General features: G+C 39.0%; 2 protein-coding genes across 4 annotated transcripts in view; both read right to left on the reverse strand.

The window, feature by feature from the left end:
• Positions 1-6,237, reverse strand: part of F5 (coagulation factor V) — a 71,580-nt gene extending 65,343 nt beyond the window's left edge. Inside the window, exons 1-2 of the mRNA XM_064370684.1 lie at positions 5,912-6,237; positions 1,826-1,917 (exon numbers count right to left, since the gene is read on the reverse strand). Coding sequence (XP_064226754.1) covers positions 1,826-1,917; positions 5,912-6,069 — 250 coding nt within the window. The 5' untranslated portion in view covers positions 6,070-6,237. The remainder of the gene's footprint in view (positions 1-1,825; positions 1,918-5,911) is intronic.
• A 1,541-nt stretch (positions 6,238-7,778) lies between these two features.
• The window catches only part of SELP (selectin P), a 44,619-nt gene continuing 32,374 nt past the window's right edge, over positions 7,779-20,023 (reverse strand). For 2 of the 3 annotated variants that reach the window (XM_012444715.2, XM_012444716.2), the window contains 7 exons: positions 19,812-19,997; positions 18,718-18,927; positions 17,487-17,672; positions 16,402-16,521; positions 13,993-14,023; positions 12,728-12,783; positions 7,779-8,911 (listed from right to left, as the gene is read on the reverse strand). In XM_012444715.2, coding sequence (XP_012300138.2) covers positions 12,729-12,783; positions 13,993-14,023; positions 16,402-16,521; positions 17,487-17,672; positions 18,718-18,927; positions 19,812-19,997 — 788 coding nt within the window. In that variant the 3' untranslated portion in view covers positions 7,779-8,911; position 12,728. The remainder of the gene's footprint in view (positions 8,912-12,727; positions 12,784-13,992; positions 14,024-16,401; positions 16,522-17,486; positions 17,673-18,717; positions 18,928-19,811; positions 19,998-20,023) is intronic. The other variant, XM_064370377.1, reaches the window with a different exon arrangement.

The following is a 20,023-nucleotide window of genomic DNA, read 5'->3' on the forward strand; positions in this document are numbered from 1 at the left end:
AAATACTTTGTACTTGTTAACTCAATTGATCCTCATAATGTCTTTACAAGGTAGGAATTAATTCAAGGTACTGGGGGTATATAGAAGAGGGAAGATTTAATTCTTCTGGTATTGGGGTGATGTCAGTGTAACTTCAGACAGAAAGTGGCTTCAGGGTAGGTATTAGTGAAAGCCTTGGTTTTGGATGAAACTGGAACCCTGGGGAAGAATATCTGGTGGGAATACTGAGCAGGAGTGGTAAGAGAAGTCTGAGCAAACTCTGGGGAAGTGGCAATAGAAGAAACAGGTAAAAAGAGAGCTTCAAAAAGGGAGATGGTTAAATGTCCTAGTAACGTCTGGTAGTAAAAGAACACAGGCTCTGGCATCTCAAGTCACGAGTTCCCTTTTGTGAGAGTAATTTTAGTAGACTCATTCATACTAAAGCAGATTCGGGAAGGAATATAGGCGAAGAAATGTAGAGAATGATATACAGTCCTCATGCAGAAGACTGGTAGTGAAGGAAAGGAGAGGAAAGGAAAAGGCAGGCAGGGTCAAGGGGAGATTTTTTTTTCCTTTTCCTGGATAGGCATTAACCTGAACATGGTTTGCTTTGGTTTTGTTGTTGATTTTTAACTGAAAGGAAGACTCCCATTGAGTAAAGATGGAAGATTAAGGGAAATGAGAGGAGGCAGGACAGCCTGGGATGATTCTGGGAAAGACGGCAGGTCTACATTTGACTGGGGAAAGCAACAGGTGAATTACTGACAAGGGGACTCAACTGGAGGAAGTTCTCCCTTGATGGTCTCTGTCATCCCTGTGTAATATACTATCATAGGTAAGATATTAGAACACGATTCAACCCAGTCTTCTTGATAAAAGAAGAGAGGAGGAAAAAATATTTTCTTTAAAAATCATGGCTATTGGCTGGGCGCGGTGGCTCACACCTGTAATCCCAGTACTTTGGGAGGTCGAGGTAGGTGGATCACAAGGTCGGGAGATTGAGATCATCCTGGCCAACATGGTGAAACCCCATCTCTACTAAAAATACAAAAATTAGCTGGGCATGGTGGCATGTGCCTGTAATCCTAGCTACTTGGGAGGCAGAGGCAGGAGAATAGCTTGAACCATGGAGTCGGAAGTTGCAGTGAGCCAAGATCGCGCCATTGCACTCCAGCCTGGTGACAGAGCGAGACTCCGTCTCAAATAAATAAATAAAAAGTTATGGCTATTATATATATCACACTAAATAAACAAGAGAACAGATGGGAAAGAGACGCAAAGGAATCAGTCCTACATAGTTCCTTTGAATGAATCTAGGGAGCCAAATGAAAGCAAAAATCATTCTGTTAAGGCACATCTGTGCTCATTAAACTAGACCATGCTCTCCATGAATGCAGGATATGAGACTGTCGTGTCCACTGTTGCATCCACAGTACCCCACTCAATGCCCAGCCCATACCAGGTACTCAGTAGTAGCTTTTAGATGAATCGATAAAAATTCAAACACTTTAACGTTTTATTTAGCTATTTTAATCAAGGTTAAAAACAGAACCAGCTTCATGGGTATGTGACCTGGGCAGTTTCACAAGGCCCATGCTCAGAAGGGCTCCCGGCTTGGTTTAATGCATTACAGTCACTACTTTGAAATGTTCAATGATATGAACAAGAGGACCCACATTTTCGTTTTGCGCTGGGCCCCACATGTTATGTAGCCAGTACTTGTTTAAAAAAACCCACGATACATTTCTATAAAATTTCAGTAAATGAATATTTTAGATGCATATGAATGCCAAATTACCTGTAGAAATTTATCTTTAAAATTTAAAAAAGTATATTGCAGGCTTACCTGAAATGCTAGATCGTGGCTTTTCTTTCTTAAAATATGGTTCATACTCTCTGTAGACAATTTTCTTGAAGGAAGTTGCAGAATGATTCAAACTGGAAATAAAATACAAAAACTAATTTGAAATGCATATTCAACATCCATTTCTCACATTACAAAAAAAGTAGTTCTCGCATATCCTCAGACTTCTATTAGAATACTAGTATCTTTATTGTATTTCAGAAGCCCACAGTTTTATAAACATGATTGATAAAGTTAATGAAATAATTATTGGTCTCTTCAAAAATATCCTGTTGTGATACCTATTGTTCACAAGTTAATCTACCCTCATATCATTTCTCAGAATCAGTTTTCTAAAAAGAGAACCCAAATCATAGTGTAAACCCAAACTTTAGGTTTAGATTTTACATGATTGAAGTATGACCAAATCCTTTATGAATAAATATGTGAGCTGTTTTTCAACTGATCAATCAAATATAGTTTTAATCTACTGAGGAACATCATTAAAAAGTACTGATTTGATGGAATTCATTTCTAGTTGAGAGGTGAGAGATGGCTACTTGGGTAAAAGCCCTGGGATTCATACTGGAAACAAACCAATGAAAAAACTGTTTTGGAAAGGGTAAGTAACTTGTCCAAGAGATACAGCTGATAAATGGCAGAACCAAGGTTTCAAAATGTGAAACAGCTGCATTTATCATTAAAAACAACAAATAGAGGACAGACAGCAGCGAGAGTTGGGAGTGGTGGGATGCTTTCCTGTTGTTGTTACCGTTCTGTGCCTCTAAAGGCACATCATTCTTATCCTTGTCTCAAACTCAATGATGAGGTTAAAGGAAAGAGAATTTGGAGAAAATACCCAACAAATGTCTAAGTCAGTTGATCAGACTGGCTTGGTTTTGCTTCCTAATGCGGGGACAGTGGCCCAGCTGTAATCAAGACATAACACCACCCACATATGCCATGCCGTGACAGCACAGTGGCCGCGGTGTGGGCTGTGAATTCAGTGTCTGGATTTGAATCCTAGATCTACATCTTAGTGTTTTACCTTGAAAAGTTGACTTAATCCGTTTGTGCCTCAGTTTCTACAACTATAAGATGGGATTAATACTGAAATCTTCCTCGCAGGATTGTTGCATAATATTAAATAAGTTGATATGTGCAAAGGCATAAGAAGTGACATACTAGAAACACGCAATACATGTTAGCCGGTGACATTATTTTGTAAATGTAATAAGAGTTAGTCTTTAGCTTTCAGGTTTTCACAGAAAGCAAAAACAAATGTGTAATTATAGTAATGCTCACAAATATTCATATGTGGAAGACAGGAGCTGTGTTGGTATGTGGGGACGGAATTAAAGGAGGCATGTAAGTACTTTTAGAATGGCTGGATCTAGAAGGTAGTGGATTCTCCATCACTGACGGCAATCAAGTAGGAATTAGACAACCACTTGGTAAGATCGTTGGTGCCGAGGGCAAGGGGAAAAGCAGAAGTCAAAACATGGAAGTTAAAACATGGAAGTAGAAAATGAAATAAATGACCTCTTAGAATTTCTATAACTCAAGAATTCTAGGATTCTATATGCTAATGTCCCGAATGTGGAAGTCCATTTTTATTTGTTTACTTTTAGTACAGTTGAAAAGTTATTGTCCTCCCCTGCCTCAGATCGTTAAATACAGAAATGTAGATGATAGTATAAAATCTTCACTGAAAAATATCAGTCTCTCACGTGGAGTAATTTCAACAGAGAGATGTTTTCTAACATGTTTTATGGTATATGCTGTGTATTCATACTGAAGTATGTCTATTTTGATCTGAACAATTTTTATTGGAAAATAATCTGATTAAAAAGTTACAGATGATATGATTTCAAACAATGTATATGATGAGTTTTCAATTTATAAGGACTGTTTAAAGATGATTTGTTCATAATCACAAAATTATATGAAGGTAGAACCCTAGAAGGAAAATGTATGTATATCTTTTCTTAAATATGTCTTTGTATATACATGTGAGGAACTAAACAAATTTTCTTACGGAATTTTTGAAAGTGCTCACCTTAGACTTGGAGCAAGAATAATAGATACATTTTACCTTTAAAAGGCATTGTCCTGCTAATATTATATGAAATAAGTAGACAGATTTCTGCTTTGTGCTAAAATACACTTTGGCAAAAGATGGAGTTGTCTGCGTTGATATTCCTCTAGTGAGTATCGTAGCTCTAGGGGCAGGACAAGTTAGAACAAGTTCTTAGTTTAATCAGCCAGATAGACGGATTAGATGTATCGTAAGAAAATACTAGAGAGAAATAATATGATTTGGGGTTAAACAATATTGACAATTTGTCTAGGTTACCTTTCTATGGTTTTGACTCAGCAATTGCTACCAGAGGAATGATTCTCCGGAACTTTGAAAACCTACCCACAGAGTGAGGGGACAGAATGACCAGTCGTGGTTCCCTGTGTACTTACCGTGTGAATCAGACCTTTGCCCTATGTGGTACTGCCTCCAGCATTTTGCTTGCTATTTTCAATGCTAACTACAGACAAAAGAAAAACTCCCAAGCATAAACACAGCATGGTACAAGAAAGCCAGAAACCAAGTTTGCATTCCACTCAGAAGCAGGCAAGATTAGTGTTAGAAGCACTGTTATTTCCTTTGGGGTTTTAGCTTATGGCAGTTCCCTAAGGGTGTGAGTGTGACCTAGATTATTAATTTAAGGTATAATATTTAAGATGATTATTTCTGAAAAGGAGGGAGCTCTTATTATTATAAGACCAAAATGGTATGTAATACATTCCAAAATAACCCAATTACAGTGAAAGTTTTGAAAGGGTTAAATTATACACTAAAAGATCTCAAAATATTGCATTACTTTTTGGCAGATTGCTTTGGTTTTGTAATTGTAAAAGAGGAACACATCTTTCATAATAAACCGTGATGTAAGAAAAAAAGTGAGTCAGTCACACTAGCTGGTTTACTATTTTAAAAAACTAACTGGAAATATTGAATAGGCTCTGATTTTGTTAACTTCTGAGAAGTCTTTTTTATAACATTGAATTAGAAAAAATGGTTTGCAACTCAAGGATAGTATTTTATATGAATTAAACCTCCTCTTAGTTACATACGCCTTTAAAGAGCTAGGGTAAACCATATCCCAGGATATGACTAACAGAGAGAAAAAAATTAAGAGTCACATTCAATAGGATAACTAAGTCAAATATGAAGCAGAAAAAAGGTAAAAGTACAAAAATGTTGCATTTCCATGAACTGATGATATTTTGAGATGGAGTCTTGCTCTGTTGCCCAGTCTGGAGTGCAGTGGCGCCGTCTTGGCTCACTGCAACCTCCTCCTCCCAGGTTCAAGCTATTCTCCTGCCTCAGTTTCCCGAGTAGCTGGGGCTATAGGTGTGAGCTAATTTCTTTTTGTATTTTTAGTAGAGATGGGGCTCCGCCATGTTGGTCAGGCTAGTCTTGAACTCCTGACCTCAGACGATCTACCCGCCTCGGCCTCCCAAAATGCAGGGATTACAGGAATGAGCCACTGCACCTGGCCAGACTAATGATATTTTGTAAATCATTTATAAGGCAGCAACAAAATTATATGACAAAAAGCACAAGGTGTTCATTTTTAGTTTTAGAAGATGAAGCTATGTAGACAATGGAATAAATAATATGTAACCAGGAGTCTCATGAAAATACCGTACAACTAAAACCCTGGAATGGGAGTTTGCAGGAAGGACTAATGAGGGAGCAAGTACCTGGTGCCTTTGAATTAACCGACACATTAACCCAACACAAACCTACTAACAAAACTGTATTGAAAATAAACCCTTGAAAAGAAAGCAACATCTAACCAATCAAATGGAATGTTTTCTATACCCTCAGAACGATAAACTATATTATTGGAGGCAAAATTAGCATCCACCCAGTTTATTTAATTCGGTATACTCTCCTGTTAGTTATATTTACTTACCCGAAGTTAAAAAAAAAAAAAAAAAAAGCATGACATTGCAAAGGGAATGTCCTCTAAAAGAAATAGAGCATCCTCTCTAGAGAAGCCCACCCAGACTCCACACCTGAGTTACCTTGCGTTCGTTGGCTCAGGTCGGTAGCTCCAACTGATGCCCTGAGCAGCCACGTAGAACTGCCTCAGCTGTGCCGCTTCTGTCCCTTGGCTTCCCCAGCCTACCCAGCTGGTGCCCAAGACCACCAGGACCCAGACCTGTGGGCAGCCTGGGAACATGCTTCCTTTCCTGCTCCCGCTGGCTGCCACCACCCCAGGGCCTGGGCAGCGCTTGCCGAGCTGCTGACTAACCCCACTCTGGGCTGTCCCAGTTGCAATGAGCTCTGGAGGCTGTGGGTGGCAGCGTCCTCCTCCCCTGCGGTTCCTCCAAACTGCAGCGGCAGCCTCTGGCTCTTTCTCCCTCCCCTTTTTCTGGGGCTTTTCCGGGCAGGGGCTTGGTGAGATCACTGCTCCTGGTGACCAGAGGTATTAGGGAGAGCAACCAAGCTAGTGACTGTTTTACTACAGGTGAAGAAAGGGCAGAGATCAGTGGCTCTAGCAGGTGGGACAATGCTCAGGGATTCATGAGCCAGACGAAGCTGTATTCCTCCAGTTCCACCCGCCAACACCACGGGAGCAGTCGCCCCTGCCACTCACCTGAAGCCTGCTTGGGTCCAAGCTCACACTTGTAGAACCTTCTGTGCAGTGCAGTGGTACCCGACCACCTTAAGCAGATGGCTCCCCTTTTGATCTGGGGAAAAGGGTATTGTGCCCTGTTACCGGCACTGAAACACTATTTTCAGGTGGTGAAGAAGCAGGGAACAAGCACATGAGCAAGGCCTACTGCTCTGAATCCGTTTCCTGGCTTCTACCAAGGCACAGTTCTGCCTTGATAAGAGCCTGTCACCAGCTAAGCCACAGCATAGCAGAGGGCTTAAAGAGCTTGGCTGAAAACAAATCAGTTGTCCAGATTTCAGTTTCACTTACTAGCTGTCTTGTCTTGGGCAAGTTACTCTCCCTCTCTGTTCAGTTTTGACATCTGTGAAATAAGGATGACAATAAGAGTTTTTCCTGACAGGGTATGTTGGGAGGATAAAATGCAACTGTAAACTATAGTTCCAGCACTTAGAAAGCACATAGCACAAATTTATTACTATGATCATATTTTCCTGTCTCCAGGGCCCCTTGTATTTTGTATTTCTTGAAGGATCTGGCTGTTTCATATCACCTTCAATCTTACTTTGCTGTTCATAGAGAATCTGAGATTTATATTATCTGAAGCATCATAATGACTCGTCCTGGGTTCCCTGTATCTGCATGGCTCCAAGTTTCTGTCTTATGCCTTATGCATTCAGTACATTCAATAAATTGTCATCTGGCCTCTCACATGAGGTCTCTGTTAATGATATCAGGCTCATAAACAGCCTCCTCCTCCCTCTCCACTCGCCACAATATTCTCTTTGCTCCTGTGCTGGTATTATTCTACCAGCTTAGAGGCTCATTTTCTTCCTCCTTACTGGGCCATTCTTTACAGTCCAGGGTTCTGCCTATCTCCCAGATTCTGGGCTCAAATTGACTTTTCCATCTTAGGAACTATTACAACACTATTCAAATTATATAATCATGTTAATTGCCTTTGATTATTCCTCGTAGGTATCTATTATCTCCCTAATTGAACAGCTGCTTACACTTCTTTATCTGTAACATTATCAATGGCTCCCAAAGCTGGTAGAACATCAGAAAAAACGTCCCTGGGGAACTTTTACAAAATGCAGATTCTGATTCAGAAAACAGGGTTGAGACCAAAGTCCTAGAATACCTAGCCTGGTGATTGACATATAAATAAGCAGTCAGAGGTGCTATTGGCGGTGTATCAGAGAAACTTTGAGAGCACTGTGCCCCTAAATCCTAAGGTTACTACCAAAATTGTTGCGACATTACTGTAACCTTTGATTAGGCTGCTTTTTTATTTGCATGTTTGCTTATGTATACACAGTCTACGTGACATATTTATTGCATTACATTTCACAGAGACAAGATGAGTCCTGTAATTTTTGGTTCTCTATTTTTTTTACATCAGTTCCAGGTAAACACTGTACGACTTTCAAAGGCCTATTTACCAAACATGTGATTTAAGGAACATGTAAAACACATTTGTTCTTCCCTATAAAACATTAAGGTGATGAAAATGTTTTCTGTTTTTCTAATTTTCTCTTGGAGTGGAGGGTGTGTGATACACATTTGCTGACTGACTGAAGGGTGGAGGTATAAATGGAACAACCATAATTATGTGCTATTACACTGATGGTAAACAATGGGATATATACAGACCTTACTGAACAAACGGTCAAATGGAGGGGCATGGCATTTGGGGAAAATTCTTTTAATTATACATTTGAATATCGGTCTTTGAGTCCTTTGTGGGACAGTGACTGGTAGCAGGAAGGCCCACAATGACATGTGACCTCCCGGCTTGATTCTTGGCCTTCTGCAGCCTCTGGTGCCATCCAGAGGCCTCTGGAAGCCTCAGCAGCAGAGATCCAAAAGGCCTCAACAGCAGAACCACTGGAGACTCCAGAAGATGCCAAAGGAATTCCTTCCAGTTAGAGATGCCACCTGCTTTCCGACAAAGTAGAGAAAGCCTTCCTTCAATCCAAAAATAAAGAGGTATTTTTATTTCTCCACAGTCTGGTCTTCTTGTGAGTCAGATGCTCCAGTCTCTTTGGTTCGCTGGTATTTCAAGTGACAACTGAGTCAAAGCACAGAGACGACTGCAGAAACATTTGCTCCTGGCTTCTGCGGCTTGTATTACAGGAAGAGGAGAGGTGGGGCAGGAAGGGATGGTAGGTCGAAAGTTTGAGATTGTACCACAGTCCCAAACTCAGGAAACAGGGTTGGTCCAGAGGTGGACCAACAGGCTGGTCCAGAGCTAATCTAAGGTAATTCCATGTCCCTGATTCACAGGTGTTTATGAAAAACTGCAGCAAATGAATTATATTTAAGTCAAGTCTAGCAGGAAACTTGATGTTCACAGCAGGATCATATGGAGGCTAAATGAGGTGAGCAGGAGAAGGACGGGTCTCTGAAAATGAGACCAAAGAAATTTAAATAATTATTATTTCCTTAAAAAAATAAAAGAAATAAAAAATTTGCTCATCCTATCTACCCCCTGAGGCTAAGCATAGTCTTTTCTTTATAGACTTTAAATATTCTGCCAACCGAAATAAAGATGTTCTTTGAAACCAATGAGAACGAAAAACAATGTACCAAAATCTCTGGGACACATTTAAAGCAGTGTGTAGAGGGAAATTTATAACACTAAATGCCTACAAGAGAAAACAGGAAAAATCTAAAATCGACAGCCTTACATCACAATTAAAAGAACTAGAGAAACAAGAGCAAATAAATTCAAAATCTAGCAGAAAAAAGAAATAACTAGATCAGAGCAGAACTGAAGGAGATAGAGACATGAAAAACCCTTCAAAAAATCAATGACTCCAGGAGCTGCTTTTTTGAAAAGATAAAAAAAAAATACTACTACCCAGACTAATAAAGAAGAAAAAAGAATCAAATAGATGCAATAAAAAATGATAAAGGGGATATCACCACCAATCCCACAGAAATATAAACTACCATCAGCGAATACTAGAAACACGTCTATGCGAGTAAACTAGAAAATCTATAAGAAATTAATAAGTTCCTGGACACATACGCCCTCTCAAGACTAACCCAGGAAGAAGTGGAACGCCTAAATAGACCAATATCAAGTTCTGAAATTGAGGCAGTAATTAATAGCCTACCAACCAAAAAAAGCCCAGGACCAGATGGATTCACAGCCAAATTCTACCAGAGGTACAAAGAGGAGCTGGTACCATTCCTTCTGAAACTATTTCAAACAATAGAAAAAGAGAGAATCCTCCCTAACTCATTTTATGAGGCCAGCATCATCCTGATACCAAAACCTGGCAGAGACACAACCAAAAAAGAAAACTTCAGGCCAATATCCCTGATGAACTTCGATGTGAAAATCCTCAATAAAATATTGGCAAACCAAATTCAGCAGCACATCAAAAAGCTTATCCACCATGTTCAAGTTGGCTTCATCCCTGGGATGCAAGGCTGGTTCACCATACACCAACCAACAAATGTAATTTATCATATAAACAGAACCAATGGCAAAAACCACATGATTATCTTAATAGATGCAGAGAAGGCCTTTGACAAAATTCAACAGTCCTTCATACTAAAGACTCTCAATAAACTAGGTGTTGATGGAATGTATATCAAAATAATAAAAGCTTTCTATGACAAACCCACAGCCAATATCATACTGTATGGGCAAAAACGGGAAGCATTCCCGTTGCAAACCAGCACAAGACAAGGATGCCCTCTCTCACCACTCCTATTCAACATATTATTGGAAGTTCTGGCCAGGGCAATCAGGCAAGAGAAAAAAAATAAATAAAGGATATTCAATTAGGAAAAGAGAAAGTCAAATTGTTTCTGTTTGCACATGACATGATTGTGTATTTAGAAGACCCCATCATCTCAGACCCAAATCTTCCTAAGCTGATAAGCAACTTCAGCAAAGTCTCAGGATACAAAAATCAATCTGCAAAAATCACAAGCATTCCTATACATCAACAACAGACAACAGAGAGCCAGATCATGAGTGAACTCCCATTCACAATTGCTACAAAGAGAATAAAATACCTAGGAATACAACTTACAAGGGATGTGAAGGACCTCTTCAAGGAGAACTACTAGCCACTGCTCAAAGAAATAAGAGAGGACACAAACAAATGGAAAAACATTACATGCTTATGGATAGGAAGAATCAATATCGTGAAAATGGCCATACTGCCCAAAGTAATTTATAGATTCAATGCTATCCCCATCAAGCTACCATCGACTTTCATCACAGAATTGGAAAAAAAAACACTTTAAATTTCATATAGAACCAAAAAAGAGCCCACATAGCCAAGACAATCCTAAGCAAAAAGAACAAAGCTGGAGGTATCACACTACCTGACTTCAAACTATACTACAAGTCTACAGTAACCAAAACAGCATGGTACTGGTATCAAAACAGATGTAGACCAATGGAACAGAACAGAGGCCTCAGCAATAACATCATACATCTACAACCATCTGATCTTTGACAGACCTGACCAAAACAAGCAATGGGGAAAGGAGTCCCTGTTTAATAAGTGGCGTTGGGAAAACTGGCTAGCCATATGCAGAAAGCTGAAACTGGATCCCTTCCTTACACCTTATACAAAAATTAACTCAAGATGGATTAAAGACTTAAATGTAAGACCTAAAACCATAAAAAACCCTAGAAGAAAACCTAGACAATACCATTCAGGACATAAGCATGAGCAAGGACTTCATGACTAAAACACCAAAAGCAATGGTAACAAAGGCCAAAATTGACAAATGGGATCTAATTAAATTAAAGAGCTTCTGCACCACAAAAGAAACTATCACCAGAGTGAACAGGCAACCTACACAATGGGAGAAAATTTTTGCAATCTATCAATTTGAGAAAGGGCTACTATCCAGAATCTACAAAGAACTGAAACAAATTTACAAGAAAAAAAAACCCACAACAAAGTGGGCAAAGGATATGAACAAACACTTCTCAAAAGAAGACATTTATGCAGCCAATAAACATGAAAAAAAGCTCGTCATCACTGGTCATTAGAGAAATGCAAATCAAAACTACGATGAGATATCATCTCACACCAGTTAGAATGACAATCATTAACAAGTCAGGAAACAACAGATGCTAGAGAGGATGTGGAGAAATAGGAACACTTTTAAGCTCTTGGTGGGAGTGTAAGTTAGTTCAACCATTGTGGAAGACAGTGTGGCAATTCCTCAAGGACCTAGAAATAGAAATACCATTTGACTCAGCAATTCCATTACTAGGTATATACCCAAAGGATTATAAATCAATCTACTGTAAAGGCACATGTACACATATGTTTATTGCAGCACTGTTCACCATAGCAAAGTCTTGGAACCAACCCAGATGCCTATTAATGATAGAGTAGATAAAGAAAATGTGACACATATACACCAAGGAATACTATGCAGCTGTAAAAAAAGAGGAGTTCATGTCCTTGGCAGGGACATGGATGAAGCTGGAAACTAACATTCTCAGCAAACTAACACAAGAACAGAAAACCAAACACCACATGTTCTCACTAATGAGTGGGAGTTGAACAATGAGAACACATGGACACAGGAAGGGGAACATCATACACCAGGGCCTGTCAGTGGCTGTCAGGCTAGGGAAGGGATAGCATTATGAGAAATACCTAATGCAGATGACAGACTGATGCATGCAGCAAACCACCACGGCATGTGTATAACTATGTAACAAAACTGCATGTTCTTCACATGTACCCCAGAACTTAAAGTATAATAGAAAAAAATGCTGCCATCCAGGCTTTTTGTAGGATACTCAGCTACCCACTGAACTTTCTGGGAGAGGTATACCATCAGATTATTTTTGTTTTCCCAGCAGGTAGTATAGGGAATTGACTCCATAAGAGTTTGTAAACATTTTTCAGCAGTCCTGACTTCTGCTTTGCAGACAAGGCCCCATCGTTACCACCTAGCAGCCAATAATGGACATGTCACACATCCTGAGATAAGTTATGTCTTGTTAGGACATTTCTGTCCTGGGGGAAATGGAAATCCTTACTTGAACTCTATTGTCACTCCATTGTCATACCTGTGTATGACAACACAATTTCCTTCATGCCTGAAAATTTAATACATGCTTAAAACTTAATACATGATTATTTAAAGAAAAGTTTATCTTCATAGTCTGACTTTTTTCCCTACTGTTATATTTCCTTCAAAAATATCTTTACAGGTACCTTACCTTAAGGACTTGGGTCGAATGCAGCATTTGTAAAAACTCCATATGTTCCTAGGTGGCTAAAGAATAGAAACACAAGCATGACCACCATATACTGCTGAATTCTCAACAACACAGTCCAACACATAGTATTTCCAGAAACCATGAATTACCATTTACCCCTGGAATTCTGCTTTAGAAAGGAAAGAATAACAAACGCCAAAGAAATATTCGACATCCCACTTAACAGCTCTGGGTAATTTGCATTGCATTTTGTACCCACGCTACGTTATTGTCGATGCTTCATGTACTGAATGCCTGTTATACCCTCTAAGGTGCTGCAACCCCTTCTAGGTGAAAAGAAACAGTTACAAAATTCTTGGCATTAACACTTGATAATCTAGCAATAGTTTTCAGAGGGGGCACTGTGCCTCCTAGGGCTGCTTTTTATTTTTATAACCATCAAGAGTTCTACTGATATTGAGTGGGTATGGGGAAGGGGTGCTGGATGTCTATGACAATAGAGTTCATATGAGGATTTCCATTTCCTCCAGGATGGAAGTGTCTTAAAAAGATATCCAGCACCCCTGCCTCCTGCCCACTCAATGTCAGTAGAACTCTTGGTCTTTATAAAAATCAAAAAATACCCTTAGGGGGCATACTGTCCCTTTTTGAATACTATTGCTAGATTATAAATAGCAGGAGGTACAGGATGTGAAAGAATTGTCCTACACCCCACATAACTTTGGAATATCTGCTCAGTATTCATACAGGTTAAAAATCTCTAAGCGTGGAATTCAAGTGCTTTACATGTAAATATTAAGCATTTTTTGCATATTTAAAAAGTGCAGTTGCCATATGAACCACTGGACAATTATCACAGGTTTTAGGACTCTTTACTAGAGTTGTTCACCATTTTGAAAAATTCGATTGGTGTTGGCCACACCTCTAATGCTCTTTGACTCACTAATACAACATTCCTCCATCAGTCCACAGGGCTGTTGCTTTCCTAGTGATTCTGCTGGAAGGTGCATGCTTCTGAAGACCTCATTGCATGCGCTCGCATAGCACCTAAGCTTTTGCATTTTGTTTTTATTATAAATTACTTTTTGATTTATTTCTACTTTATATTATAATTAGAACGTTTGTGATCTGTGTATTTTACCTCAGAATAGAAAAGAAGACATTGTAAAAGGAAGCAGGCATTGTGTGTGATCATTCTGGTATTACAGTGAATTAGAAAGTCAAACTAGCAAAATTTACTCAATTATAAAACATTTCTACCTTACCTGTGAGGATTCAAGGGGCACTTCCCATCATCTAAAATAAGTAAGAAGACATGAATGAATTATTTACAAAAAAAAAGAGATGAAAGAGAGAGTCATTAAGGATATAAATTATTGGGGAAAACCAGTGGACTGATTTTCAGGTAGGCTCATTATAAGGGGAATATTGGGAACAGTCTCTCCCTGAAAGGTGGAAAGTGTTTTAGGCTAAATTAAACATTCAACAATATTTAACTCTAGAGTCCTCTCACTTTCTTCCTCCTTCCTTTCAGTAAATACATAAATCAATCTCTTTTAGGGCATCTTGTGTCACATGCCCTCAGGCCTCAGCTGGGCAAGCTAACCACGTGCACAAATCCAAACAAACAAAACAGTGGATGTTTTTCCTCCTGGGTTGCATATTTTTATCCAAATGACAGACTCTCATAGTTGAATTTTCAGCCATGGCTGCAGCATTTTCCTCTTATTTGGCCATAGAAAACTTGAAAGCCTAAAACCAAATTGGGAGAAGCCCAGGCAAAAAGCTCCCATCCCCAACAAATGAATGTATTTATTATTAAAAGTATTGGAGCATGGGTGGCTATTTGTCCTCTTCCACTGTTAGAGGGTCCCCTGGAAATGTCTCAACATCAAAGAAAGAACTTGGGGAAAACATCAAGATTTATGTGATTCCTATGTGATCATACAGATAAGGTCAAGGAGCTCTTGCCGTTACCTCTTGGGTTTGGTTGAGCAAGCACACATTCTGCATGGAGAGATTCACTGTAGCTCTCAGTACATCTCTTTGGTATTGAAGCAGAGGATTGCCCTTTGTCTACTGTATTAGCCACTCACAGGAGGGAATATGAAGGAGATTTGGAAAAACAGCCTCGGTGTTTTGGTAGTATTGTAAATGGAGAAAGAATAAGAGTGGGGAACACGTGGTTTTGCCTCTGAGCAGTTAAGAATAGGTGTGGAGACCTATGTCAACAATAGAGAAATTCAGTGAGAACTTTTTCAGATATTTTTACATCGCCACTTTGAATTACCTGGATTTGAGCATTAATGTTCTCCCTGATGCCCCTAGTTACTTTCTATGAGGACTGATGAAGAAGAGCTCCATTAGGTTTAAACAAAACTTTATGAACTTAAAGGCAGGCTAAGTGTCTGGAAGTAGATTGAGAAAAGATGTTTTAAACCTAAAGAGATGTTCTCTTCTTTAATTCCTGATTAAGGTTATTTTTCTGATGAACGATCTGATGAACACAGTTTCCCTTACAGAGAGTTTTCATCTATTTGGTCTTCTCTTCTTGAACCCTGCATCAACTTCACAAGTTTTCAGGAGAAAAAGCAAATCTCTTACCTCATCACACCAGGTCACCAACACAGGGGCAGCTTCTTCTGCCTCTAGCTTCACTCCTGCCTCCTCCATAATCCCCTTTTGATTCCGATGCCCTGAACTCCTAAACTTACCATCTCTTCAGTGATCTCACACTTTCATGTCTTTCTACATGCCATTTTCTCTGATGGAACTCTGTGTCCATTTTCCCCTTGGCTAAACGCCCCTCATTCTTCAAAGCTAAGCTTGAAAAAGGCTTTCTGACCTGCCAGTCTGGTTTAGGCATCTCTAGTCTACATTCTAATAATGCCCCGATTGTATTTGTCTCCCAACGTATTTACCACACTTCACTGTCAGTGCTGATTTCACCTGTCTCCCCTACTGGATTATTCCTTCCTTAATACCAGGGACCATCATTATGGGTCTCACACTCTAAGAGAGATGATCAATAAATGACTGCTACATGAAGAAATGAGTGAAATAAGGAAGCATGGCACCGTTCTAATTCGGTTCAATGATAGCCTAGGGAACTTAGACCAGAGGCCCCAAATGCCAAACTGCAAAGTAGGCTCATTTCAATTTTGGGAGAGGGCTTTTGAAAAATTCAGATTTCTGCACCCACTCCCAAGTCTCCCCACAGAAGGAACTTCATAAAAATATATTCCACTTAAAAATAATCATCATACACTTAATATTATTTTTAAATGCTCTATCGTTACAGTAAAAAAAACCCTATATGTATAACTTTAATCATTTCATTTATTATGATAGTTGAACTAATTTTTAAATTACTCATGATTATAAATAATTTTGAAATGAATATTGTTGTATCTAATAAAAATGACACTTGATGAACATGTAAAAAAAATTCTACTTATTTTTAAGTAGAATATATTTTTATGAAGTTCCTTCATATATTTTTATGAAGTTCCCTAGGTGATTCTGGTGAGAGCCAGTTCTCAAGATCACTTATCTTGGCTTAATTTTCTTTTAACTCAAATATTTTCCAACATGAACTACTGAAGTTGTGGTTTTACCTCCCCCCCTAAATTACTGAAAAATAAAAAAGCAAAGGAGGATTCTTTTCTATTTACCTTTTTGTCTGAAACGTTTTCTTAGCAGAGCCAGGAGTGTCCCACACGTTATGAGACCTGTTACAGAAGCCACCCCTCCACCAAAGTAAGTCAGGGCTTCCTGGATAGTCAGTGGTCCTGCTGCAAAACAAACACACACATATGCAAGATATAAGAAGCATATTATGCAAAAGAACAGTCTTTCTCTCCCAGAAAGTTTCCAAGAACTCTAAGATGTGAGATCAGATAGGATCACCAAAGGCCCTGGCAATGCTGACAAACTAACATGAAAGAATATCCAGAATTCATGAATCCACTGCAACAGAATGGAAAGTGGGACCTTATTTTATTCCTAAGGCTTAAATATAAACTGTAATTTCCAAAGGAATCAGGGTAAGAACCAATAAAAGACATAAGAAGCCTATACATGTAAGTTTAGGCAAATAAAATAAAACATGGGTAATTTTTCATCAAAGATTCAGATGGAATGATAGATTCTTTGGCAAAGATTCAGATGGATGAAAATATGGAATGTTTATATTACCACATACTTTGCAACTTCTAAATTTATCAACTTCTCTAGCAGGTTTCACATTTAGTATACCTATTATTCTAACACATCTTGGACATCTGCAAATGTAACAAAAGGAAGTCAAGACAAGCCACGAGGGGAAAAAACCAGGGGCTGAAATACACTTTGCAAAGAGATGGAGCTTAATTAAGGAAGATCTGCAAGGGTGTTTTTAGAGTTAGGCGGTAAGCAAAATCTTCAGAGATAATAAGTTAGAAATCTGCATAAAATAACTCCCAGTTTAAAACATTCTGAAACTTCAAGGTCTGTTAAACAGAGATTATAGCGAAGTGAAAGGTTTCATTTCACGAATTGAACACTGAAAAGGAGTGGTGATCACCTGCACAGTCACTGGGTTTAATTTCCACCACTCTATAAGGCAAGGAGATTCTGCCCGATTCGTTGTGAAACACTTATTAAGTGGGGGAAACTCTGTGCTGGAAAGCAAGACCACTGTGAGAAAGACACAGAGAAGAAACACTGATTTTGTTATTTTCCACATCAAAGTGACTTCTCGACCCACACGAAAATGTACCTTGGCAGGTTGGCACGGTAGTTGACCAGTGACCATTCTCCTGGCATGCTGTTTGTGCTGAGCCATTAAGTAACTGGCCCTCTAGACAATGGAAAGAGCAGATCGATCCATAGCTGAAGTTTCCCCAGAGGTTGGAGCAGTTCATCACTACTGGCATATTAACCTGTAATTCTGAGCATTTCACAGCTGCAGAAAAGAAAGAATGCAAGAAAAACACATTGAAGGCAAAAGAAATTATGGTTTCTTTTGTATCCTGACTAACATTGCCAATAGATGAGGCAGAATATAAAAGGTCATAAAGGATATGAGCCACTTCCAATATTCACAGTAGCTCTTTCAACAGCACATATATGAAAATATTTTCCCAAAGGGTGATAGCCAAAGAACCACGATGGAAAGATGGACACATAGTAGCATCCAATAAATACCTGCTAATGCGTCGGTAAATCTTGCCTTCAAATATACTATTTAAAAATTTTTGGTTCTTAAAAATACTATTGTTCTAAATGTTATTACTACGTTTGTGATCAACTGGCATGTCAGTATGTGTGTATTAAAATACGTCGCAAGTGTTCAGCATATCGGGAAACTGTACGTTTGAGAGCAGTAGACAGTCATCCTCCTTAAACTACTTTTTCAGGAAACTTCAGGTTATTCCTTCTAATTTATGGATAAGAAATTATATAATTCAAATAAGTTCATTAATCACTACTGATCAATGAATCAGTAGTGACATTTGCAAAGCACTGTGCTATGTTTTGTGAGGGATACAAAAATGAAAGAAACATAGGACTCAATGCTTTATGTACAGGGTGATAGCTCTTCAGGAAATACCATGTACGGCTTAACTTTTTTTTTAAGCTCAAATTATTATGAAAATATGGGATGTTTATACTGTCACATAATTTGCAACCTCTAATTTGCCAATTTCTATAGAAGGTTTTACGTTTAATATACTTATTATTCTAACACATCTTGGACATCTGCAAATGTTTCTTCCTTTAAGGCTCTGAGTACTTGTGTATTAGCTTTAGCTTGTGACGTGAGGAAGGGCAGAAGTGATGTGCCTGTGACACATTACTTCTAATTGGGATTGGTGTGGATTTCATAGGGGAGCTGACACTTGCATTAGTGGTTGTGGTTGGGTGAGACTTCAACAGACAAGCACAATGGCTAGCTTGAGTGCCTGCAGGAAGGCAGCATCAGAACTGCCGGTTCTTTTGCACCTTACCTCTGCATGCTGGAGTTACTGCTGTCCATTGTCCTGAAGGTCTGCAGCTGAGAGTGCTATCTCCTATGAGTGTGAATCCAGCATTGCATCCAAAGTAACAAGTGGTATTAAAACCAAAGGTTCCCAGATGATGCCTACAGAACATGGTTCCCTGCCCAGGAGTGGTGAGGGCTGGGCATTGCACCTCTGGAGTAGAAACTGATGCTATGCCTGTTGTGAGAAAATATTTCAATTCAGAGAGCTTCCAATTAAAAGAAGCGTAAGAGTTAAGGCTGATGTGGAATAACTGCTTTTCACTCCCTTCATAACAAGGGAGGCTCTACCAAGACCTGTTTAAGGAAATTAAGAAAAACTAATAGTGTCAGAGATAGAAAACCAGATGAGGAAAATTATTTAAAAGCATCCTTGAGGAGAAGATTCTCCTGGCCAAAAGAAGAAATCAGAGGAGTCATGGTTATTGCTATATTAAAAAGAAGCAAAAAAAGCTACAGAAATATAAGAAATTCAGTAGAGAGCCAAACATACATGGTCTAACTGCCTGCCCAACCCTGCCTTATTGGGAAGTGGTACTGTTCTCTGGCTAAAGGTCAATGTGAAAGTTGAAATTTACTGCAATGATTGCTTTCTGTCTCAAAGTATTTCTCACATTTGAAAGATCCCACCAGCTTTGTCATTAGCTTGCCACATGGCAGGAAGATGATGATTGAACTCTCTATACCTCAATTCCTAGATTTGAAAAACCGGGCCGGTGACTCTACCCCAGTATGATCTCTTTCTCTCAGCAATAAATTAATGGAGATCATTCAATTTGATCAAAAAAATACTCTTTCAAAAAAAGAAGCCATGAAACAAAATTCCTGCTTAGGAATCAATATCCCTTTTATTCACAAACATAAAAATATCCTGTCACTCCTTAGACATTTTTAAATCCTTCAGCTATTTGCTAAATCCAAATAATAGAACAAATGAAGTAACTATTATTTCTTTAAATCTATGTACAATGATCTAGTTCACATATAAGAACCAGATGATTGTTTGTTGTTGTGGAATAAATTTCCGAAAGTAGAACTGTCTCAGCAAGTATATATCATTACCTTTGCAGGTTGGTGGAGTAGCTGACCATCTTCCAGAAATTGTGCACTCCACATTATTAGGCCCCTCCAGCTTAAAGCCCTTGTTACAAGAGAAACGGCAGGTTGAGCCAACATTGAATCCTCCACGAGTGTCAGAACAATCCAGGTTACCCTGCTCTGGGGCGAAGAGTTCTGGGCACTTGCTGGCTGGAGTATCAAATTAAGAGTGTCAC

Source organism: Aotus nancymaae, unplaced genomic scaffold, assembly GCF_030222135.1.
Source record: "Aotus nancymaae isolate 86718 unplaced genomic scaffold, 86718_ANA_hifiasm-v0.15.2.pri h1tg000108l, whole genome shotgun sequence".
NCBI lineage: Eukaryota > Metazoa > Chordata > Mammalia > Primates > Aotidae > Aotus > Aotus nancymaae.